The sequence below is a fragment of the Spea bombifrons genome, chromosome 12, assembly GCF_027358695.1.
Source record: "Spea bombifrons isolate aSpeBom1 chromosome 12, aSpeBom1.2.pri, whole genome shotgun sequence".
NCBI classification, from domain to species: domain Eukaryota; kingdom Metazoa; phylum Chordata; class Amphibia; order Anura; family Pelobatidae; genus Spea; species Spea bombifrons.
The window spans coordinates 9,000,965-9,010,648 of record NC_071098.1 but is presented as its reverse complement, the minus strand read 5'-3'; the positions used below and the strand labels follow the sequence as shown (position 1 = coordinate 9,010,648).

The window sequence follows — 9,684 nt, the reverse complement described above, 5'->3', positions numbered from 1 at the left end:
ATAATAAATTAGAGCCTTGCTATTTCTTGCTAAATGAAAACCTATTTTTCAACTCTTTTCAGAGGCGTTTCTTGTTTTATTTATTTTTTGTAAATTGCAGATAAACTCTGGCAGAACCTGGAGTGTTTTCAGTGATCAGAGAAGAAAAATAACTTTTCTTACATGTACGCAGGGAGTTTCCCACATAGGATGGAAATGCTACATAAAATAATCACACATGCTCAATGGCGTTACAATAATATTTATACTTTATTTTTTTTAAAAATGTATAAAAAGAAAAAAAATTATATTCTGATCACTCTGTTTTATGGCATCGCAGTCCAAGCAGAATTAATACGTATAAAGCTTCCAACACAGTGCATCCTAGACATATATACATTGAATCAAGTAAATACCGAAGCATATAACACGATTAAAACTATCATAATTGGTTATAAAATTCCATCTGTTTAAGGCAGAATGACATCAGAGGACACGCCGTGTATGTGACATTGTGAGGCAATAGGTACGCTGTGTGTGACATTACGCAATACAGATACACACGTGCTTTAACATGACACACAAGAGGTGGATATCCACAAATCTTTAGTGATGACATGTAGGCTGGATGCTTATCTCTTTCTTCTTGAATATATAAAGAAAATGCCACTTAAATCAAGTCTCCCCAATTTATAGAATGGTCTGTTGGGGACAAGACGATGGCGGTATGACAACGATGCCAGTAGACACCCTCCTTCTAGACGGCTGGAGCATCATTAATGCAGCATTGGGCTTTATAAAGGCTGCTTGGCTTACTAAGGAGATATCGCTCCATGCCGCCGGGTATAGTTAAAAATAAAGCATTTAAAAAGTGTTATTTTCTGTGCAAAATATGGTCCATCCTAAAAGCACGGTTAACTGCAACGGCTTCCCTTTTATAAGTATCTTTCAAATTAGCCAGGGACATTGTCATGCTATCTTCTGCTCTGACCTCATTGTAACCGGAGGACCTTAAAATCCAGAAAGGTTCTTCTCACCCCCCACTAAATCGTCATATTTAACGTGACAGATTTTAACAAAAGCAGTTTAAGCTTACACTCAATAGAAGTTAAATGCTATTCAATTAGGGCCGTGTAAAAAGAAACGAAAAACAAGAGGAACCATAAAACGGAATAAGAATCCATGAGAAGCCGTCGCAGACGCATCAGCCGCTCCTTGCAGACTCTTACGGGCTCCTCAAGCCGGTAGATCAGGACATATCTGGATCAAGAGCATGTGACATGTACTAAAAATGGCACGCGGAGTGTGAAAATACACTTAAATCCCAAGTATTTACCCATCGCTCCTCCGTGGTTAGTAGATTGAATCGCCCTTACGGAGATGTTCCAGGGGTCTGTATTTCACTGTATGGATTCTTGGTGGTGCAGACAAGCTTCTCAAAGTACAAATAGCATCGAGGGCTTGGTGGGCAGAGGCCGTGGCACGATTCCAATGGATATGATCGGTTTGGAGTAGGTTCTGGAGGGCGTTGCGCGTGTTCACACTACTTTATAGCACTTCTTGTAGGGTAAACAAAATCTCTTGGCAAATCCATTCCCCGTAGACAATGGTGGGCTTCTCAGGAATCTATTTTTCCATAAGATGAAAACACTGGCAGAAAGGAGGAGAAAAGGAATAAGCACAATCCCCATAAAGGTGGGTTTTTCCATTTGTGTCACCGGCAAATACATACAAGAAGCCCTGTAAGACCCTCAGACAAAAGATAGGTGAGACCCTAGCAAATGTATAGGTCAAAAGATATGTGGAGATAAAGCCTTGTTGGCTGGATCTGCGGTGAATCACAATGAATGTTGACCTGTGTATTGGGACTTCTTAACAATAATAAAAAGAAAATTGCAAAAGTCCCCTCTTCCCACTAAAATTGATGACTTTTTCGTAACTTCCTATTGCCGATTTTTGAACAATACTGTATTCAAATGATCTAATCACAAAAATGGCATTTATCGAGAAAGCATAAAGCTGCCTAGTCGTTATCTGCATTTCTTGTAATGTATCCTGATGTGCTGCGTGTTTCATGGCTTGTAAGACCCCTCCAAATGTAACATCCGAAAAAAATTGATAACCGAGTGCCCGCTTAAAAATACAAATCCACGAGAATCCTGTTTGTAATCACCCGTGATGTCATCACTTACTTCTCTCTCTCAATCCCTGGCCAAAGCTGCGATAGACTTGGAACAAATACCAGAACAGGACGCCCTTAATCAGGACCGAGATGATGGATCCAGTTATAGCGGCGGCTTCCAGGGTGTAGGAATCTCCAACGCCCCATTCCACAGCCACCTGATGGGAGAACAACACCGCTTCATACCAGACCACAGCACGCTATCTACACAACGTTCCAAAGGGTGTACACCCCACGCCCGAGATACCGTCCTACACTCGAACGTTACAACGCCTCTCTAGGAGCCGTCACTATGATGTAGATTGCAATTAATACAATTAAGACCTTTATAAAAAGAAAACAAGAGAACGGTATACAGCACTCTATACCTAAAACGGAACATAATCTAACGTACGTATCATCTTAACATAAAGGTGTAAGCGTGTGTTACTGCTTAAAACCAGAATCTCATTGAAAAAGTGGAGCTTCCACGCCAGGCACCATCAGGCAGGACGGACCCATTTCTATAAGTGTTGTTACCTTATAGAGAAGATACACAAGATAAGCGACTTCTGGGATATTCTGCATGGCGAAGATCCACACGAGAGGCTTCAGCTCTTTTAAAATCTGTTAAAAAAAATCAATAATTAAATGAAATAAGAAGCTGTTTTAATAATGAATATTTAATACTTGCAAACGTAAAATGATGGGTAAGGGACACGTGTACATGTCACATGTTTCTGTTTCTGACATGTAGCGTGGGCTGGGAATACTCACAGCAATGATACCGATGGTAACTTTTAGACAGGCCCAGAAGAGTCCGATGCCCAGTAAGATGCTGTGGAGCGTGGAAATCTTGTATATGCCAGAAAACAGGACCAGCACGGAAAGGCAAAGCTGTAACGGGAGTAGCAGAAAAAATCAGCAACAATAAATCGCGTCCACATCGCATGACGATTTCTTACACGCCGCTGGACACCACGGTTCAAAAGTTTGGGGTCACTTAGCTTTCATGGAAAACAAGGACATTTCTGGCTGTAACATAATCGCAAAAGGGTTTTCTAACGATCAATTAGCCTTGTAAACTTAAAATTGGATCAGCGAACACAACGTGCCATCGGAGCACAGGAGTGATGGGAGTCATAAAGGGCCATTGGAACACAGGAGTGATGGGAGTGATACAGGAGTGATGGGAGTGATACAGGGCTATTGGAACACAGGAGTGATGGGAGTGATACAGGGCTATTGGAACACATTAGTGATGGGAGTGATAAAGGGTCTCTGTACGCCTATGAAGAGATTCCATTAAAAATCAGCCGTTTCCAGCTACAATAGTCATTTACAACATTAACCCCGCCTGCGCTGGATTTCTGATCCATTTCATGTTATTTTAAAAGAAAAAATTTGGTGTTCTTATAAAAAAAAAAAAAGGAAATGTCTAACTGACCCCAAACTTTTGAATGGTAGTGTACATTAAGATAGTAAACGCAACAATAAAGCTGTATTTAAAGCCTAAACACACGGTCATGGTGTTAAACGCGTGCTCGCCCCTTTAATAAAGAGTTTTGAAAATGCTGTAAATGTTTTTTATAAGAAAGCAGCGGCTTCCGATCCAATCAGAGAAGCCGGATTCCGCTCGGAACGCCAGCTCCCATCACTCAACGCCGAAGTGCTTTATTTATAGGACAGAGCACCGCATCTGCTGTTAGACGGTGAAATGAGCAATTAACTCCATTTCCATTTTAAACGCGCCCATTTGGCCAAATCGTCTTCAGTGTCCGTAAGCGAGACGTATCCCAGCTTTCTCCGCACGCAGGATGACCTTTATGTCTCCTGAAAGCCCCCCAGAGGTGTTTGCGTAGCCAGCGCTGGCAGCCGGCGTGAACACATTACTGCCGGAGGAACGGGATGGAGATCTAACACCTTCTTTCCTAATGCGATGGAGCGCGGAAGCGTTTACTGTAAGCCTAGGCGGGGATAATGGCCATTTATGTGAGCTTTCCGGTAGCACAAACTGGTGAAAATTAGAAAGCCTACAACTCATCCTGAGTTACCGGAAGGGAAAGTATGGAGATACGGGGCAAAGTTCCAAAAGTACGCGATATTCTTCCATTTGGAGGAGTTTTTAGACAATTGATGAAAACTAATAATGTGTAATTTGTCCAATTTGTACCTTCTTTTGGGTCCCAAGTCCCTGTATGCTCCTCTGATGCCCCCTTGCAAAATATTTGGTTAGCACCAAAAATAAAACAAAGGTCTAGTGCAAAGTGGAGTTATCGCCATAGCAACCAATAGAGTGTCCTCCTAGAAGGCTGTACTTTACATGAGAATTACTTTTTGCACATAACCCCCTCTGTATTTTATCTGCATGATGCGGGGGTTATAAATCTAAAAGGATCACCCCCCTCGGGTTTAGAGATATTGGGATATTTCCGTACCTGAGCCTGAAGGTCGAAAGTGAGCAGCGAGAAGCACAGGCTCAGCATGACGTACTGCAGCTGCAAGCTCTCCAGCGCGCCCCCGACGCGGAACGCCATCATATTCTGCCCCATCACCAGACTCAGGGCACAGATCACGTGGAAAAGGCCGACCAACAAGATCACAATGAAACGTGGCTGCGTGGGGAAGAAAAACAGCAAAAAAATATATATATAAATCTGGGGGAAAAAGTTATATATTTGTAAAGAAAGCAATATTTTTTTCTGTGCATCCACATGTAACCGGCGTGGCAGGAATTACACGCGTGATGACGGAGAGCTAAACCCATAAAGACTCTTCAGAGGAAGGGGGGCTGCGCTATATTAGTAGAAGGAGCAGTCATAAAAGTGACCGGACTGCTCCTTTAGCATCCTGATCAGTCTGAAGGGCCCGTTCAGTTATGATGTATCATTCCAGGTGCATCTAATGTAAGACATCTTCGGCTACTACATGAGGTCAGCAGCGGCTTACCAAGCGACGCTGCTGACCTGAAACGATTCCAGGCGGCTGATATAATAAAGAGTTAACTCCCGCTTGGGACGCACCTCGATGTCCGGTTTGGCTTCTTTCGAGAGGACGCTGAAGTTCACGACGGAGCGAATCATTTCCAGCAGGATAGATAAGACAAACGCGATGAGCTCCTGGCGATTCTCCTGCAGGATTCCGCGGGCCACGTAGTAGATGCAGAACACTGACAACAGAAAACAAAGACAATGGCCGACATCTCGCATTACAAATGTCTTCTCACGTGATGTCGTTTTCATCTCATATGACGGAGGAACATCTGCATGAAACATATTTTTGACTGCGATGTTTATTTGGTGGGACTTGTAAGATTTGTTTTTCTATACAACACGCAGACACTCTGTATAACTGTCTGTATTACCCTCCTTGACAATACTCATTGCCGGGGGAGAGCTGGCCCTGGGGCAGAAGGGTAACCGTCCCCCAAGCCGGTCCGCAATTCTTCACAAAGGGTCTTTGCAAAGTATTTTGGACCAGCTTGGGGCCACATAACGTGATTTTACCTGACCCCGCTGTATAAGAGACAAAGAAAGCTGGCGGTGAGGTAAGGACGGGGTATGTATGTATGTTAGAGTGTAAGCGTGTGTGACAGGGAGTGTGTGTTAGCATGTAAGAGTGAGTGTGTGTTTGTGTAAACGTGAGTGTGTGTGTAAATGTGCGCCCCGTGGTGTTTGTGAGGTATCCCCCCCTCCTTCAGGAGGATCAGATAATCTCAGAAGAGCCACAGGCATCGTTAAGAGAAACCTTTGCTAGAAACTCACATCAGCTGGAATTGGGGGCGGAGCCTCTAAAACCAAAATGGCTCCCCGCACGCAACGAGCATTTACAACGCGTGCACTAAATAACAATATCACGCCCTTTAAATGGATAAACAAATCCACAAAATAGTAAACCTGAGCCCCCCGAACCCCTGTATGGGTTAAGGTTCCATATGGTTGGATGTCAGCACAGCCTCCTTCTCTATATGTTATGTCTCTTAACCGTTTCCTGCTCCTTTAAGAACCGTTAAATATCGGATCCCGAGACGGCCAAAGTGCAGCAATAACGAGAGGAGAACCTCAATGTATTTTGTAAGACTTCCTCTTAAACACGGACTCTGCAGACGCCCAACAGGAAGCAATGAAGTACACGCCAGCAGCACATGCACTGCCAACACGCGTGAAATATATAAAGATACGTATTTACTACATGTAGAAAATCTATATGCCGTCCGGCTGTAAAGGGCTTCCGGTGTAACCCGACTAGCTGACTTAATTACAGTATAAATAAATTAACGACCAACCAACGGCAAGAAAACATAATGGGGAGGAATAATCGCGCAGATAACGCGGCTGCCCCATGGTATATATTTACAGTGGGAGTCTGAGTGGTACATTGGTCATTTTAATATGTAATCACACGGTGTACGGTCCTGTAAAACGGAGCTTCAGCTTTAAAGCGTCCAACCAGGCGACGCCGCGATGGACTCACCCGCCCCGATTAACTGTATGAGGGACACCGTGAAGTCCTCGTTAGATTGCCGTGCGAGATCTGCGACGGTTAATCCGAGCACACACAGCAGAGAGACGATCGCGAGGCAGAAGTATGTTTTAATCGGCCACGGCAGCTCGGACCACGGCTTTATCTGCAGCGAAAATAGAGAAAAATTATTAAAAAAGTCAACGAGGTTACAGACGTGATGTCAGAATACACAGGGGGGGGGCTGCGGTGCGGGGCAGGGGGCTTCTTCCAGTTGAAGCTGTTGCATGGTGTATGACATCATATGATTGCAAAATGAGCATGTATGTTCTCATACTGTAACGTCACACGACTACCAGTTTCATCATCGTGTAATGGGGCTTATTGACTAAACAGGGAGTTATCTAATCAATAATGATATTGGCAATAAAACAATTGGTTTCCATGGTGATTGCACCAGATTTTGGTCTTTATATCTAAACCGCTGCTTTTATATAAATTCTCCATTTATAAAGAGAAATATTCGCCGCGGGGTGAAAAATCCACGAGACCCAAAGCTGGTTCCGGTTACCAGCGGCTGCCGGCGGCGACTTACCGGGCCGAAGGGGGTGGGGATGAGTTCCTGATGGCGCGGCCTTAAATTCGGCAGAGGGAGGTCGCTGACATCGCTGGTTTGTGAGACGATAGACCTGAGTAACGGAAACAGACAGTGTTACCTCGCACAGGGGTATATAGGGGTAGTGAGCACCAGAGGGGCATAAGGGAGGGCTATATGGGAGGGGGAGTTAGCCCGCAGAGGGGAATAAGGGGGGGGGGAGTTAGCCCGCAGAGGGGAATAAGGGGGGGGGGGAGTTAGCCCGCAGAGGGGAATAAGGGGGGGTGTTAGCCCGCAGAGGGGAATAAGAGGGGGGGTGTTAGCCCGCAGAAGGGTATAAGGGGGGGGTTAGCCCGCAGAAGGGTATAAGGGGGGGGGTTAGCCTGCAGAAGGGTATAAGGGGGGGTAAGCCTGCAGAAGGGTATAAGGGGGGGGTTAGCCTGCAGAAGGGTATAAGGGGGGGGTTAGCCTGCAGAAGGGTATAAGGGGGGGGTTAGCCTGCAGAAGGGTATGAGGGGGGGGGTTAGCCTGCAGAAGGGTATGAGGGGGGGGTTAGCCTGCAGAAGGGTATGAGGGGGGGTTAGCCTGCAGAAGGGTATGAGGGGGGGTGAACACAGGTAGCTCGCACAAGGGTATAAGGGGGGGGGTAGCTCGCACAGGGGTATAAGGGGGGGTAGCTCGCACAGGGGTATAAGGGGGGGGGGTAGCTCGCACAAGGGTATAAGGGGGGGGTAGCTCGCACAGGGGTATAAGGGGGGGTAGCTCGCACAGGGGTATAAGGGGGGGTAGCTCGCACAGGGGTATAAGGGGGGGGGTAGCTCGCACAGGGGTATAAGGGGGGGGTAGCTCGCACAGGGGTATAAGGGGGGGGGGTAGCTCGCACAGGGGTATAAGGGGGGAGTAGCTCGCACAGGGGTATAAGGGGGGAGTAGCTCGCACAGGGGTATAAGGGGGGGAGGTAGCTCGCACAGGGGTATAGGGGGGGTAGCTCGCACAGGAGTATAGGGGGGGGTAGCTCGCACAGGGGTATAAGGGGGGGAGGTAGCTCGCACAGGGGTATAAGGGGGGGAGGTAGCTCGCACAGGGGTATAAGGGGGGGGGTAGCTCGCACAGAGGTATAAGGGGGGGAGGTAGCTCGCACAGGGGTGTAAGTGGGGGGTAGCTCGCACAGGGGTATACGGGGGGTAGGTAGCTCGCACAGGGGTATACGGGGGGTGGGAAGCTCGCGGTGCTGCGTTAGGGTAATCGCACGTTATGTAAGGGGCAGTAGCGGCTGATGTAGCTGCAGCGGGCCCCGGGAGTGTATGCGGTCCGGGGCACACGGTAACGGGCGCCGCTGTACCTGCGATCCTCCATGCTGGAGGCGCCCCGTCCGGTCTCCGATCCCTTCCAGACACCACAGGCCGGTCCTCGGCGCCCGCGACTCTCGCTGATTCCGAGACACTTCCCCACGCACGTCACTTCCACGGCCAGCAGAGCCGCGAACACGCAGCCGGGCAGTGATCAGAGCCTTTCCCCGGCCCCGCCGCGTCACCGACCGGCCTGGGGAAGTAAAAGGGATTCGGGCGAGTGAGTGAGTGTGTTACCCCCTACGGGAGACGCTCCGGGGGCTGTAACTGCACCCCATTAAATAGAGCCCACGCGGGTCACCTGTGTTCATGCAGTAAATGCATGTGTGCCGCCTGCCATGTCAGCTTTGTAAACATACACCCCAAGTGTCCTGTGTTAAGCAGACCAGTCCCAGTTTCTGGGCACCGTCCCTCCGAGCTGCCCCTAAGCCCTCCATTGACTAGGTGTGCGTTTTAGTATCAAAGAAATAAACTGCTGCTCCAATACTCCAACTTACTGAACAGAGAGTCACCATATGATGTCATACCCCAGCATTCTGCGTGAATACATCACAGAGTCCCCACCTCTAACCAAATCCCCCATCGAAGCCGTCCTGCTTTGGGCAATGCTGGGGTATGTTTACAGGACATGCGTCGTTACCCCGTGGAGCGCTGCCCTGCACTATATATACATTTTATTAACCGATTTCCTTCTATATGAACAGAAACTTTAATCAGGAAGAATAGAGTCCTCATCAATGATTCCTATATCGTCATGCGTGAGCGACCCCGCGGCTCACCGTAATACCCGATGACATCATAACAGAGGAAACCCGTCTGTCCTGCTGGGACTTCAATGATCATAATAATAAATATAATGATATTAATAATAAATGTGATATTAATCTATAATAATAATAAATATAATAATATAAAATAGCGGAGCACAGAGGCTAGTGAACCAAATAACAAAACCTGCTTTAATGACGTATCCAAGACGTATCTGACGAGACACCCCCACCTGTGCACATGTGCGGAAAGCATTCCATTGATTTCATTGATTGGCTGCTTGAAGTAGCCAATCAGTGTCTAGAGTAGTTGCACCGCGGGGGAGGTAAGGAGCCGCAGCTTTTCATTAAGGTGTAGTGTATACAGAATGT

At 47.1% G+C, this 9,684-nt stretch overlaps 1 protein-coding gene across 1 annotated transcript; it reads right to left on the bottom strand.

Moving 5' to 3' along the window:
• Positions 1 to 1,441: 1,441 nt before the first annotated feature.
• LOC128470177 (uncharacterized) lies at positions 1,442 to 8,739 on the bottom strand. The gene is made up of 9 exons (XM_053452019.1): positions 8,539 to 8,739; positions 7,197 to 7,290; positions 6,614 to 6,767; positions 5,164 to 5,309; positions 4,579 to 4,755; positions 2,918 to 3,037; positions 2,681 to 2,767; positions 2,172 to 2,319; positions 1,442 to 1,629 (listed from the first exon to the last, which is right to left on the bottom strand). Exons 1-9 carry the CDS (start codon positions 8,550 to 8,552, stop codon positions 1,598 to 1,600), a joined length of 972 nt encoding a protein of 323 aa, XP_053307994.1. The 5' UTR covers positions 8,553 to 8,739; the 3' UTR covers positions 1,442 to 1,597.
• Between the last annotated feature and the right edge of the window lie 945 nt (positions 8,740 to 9,684).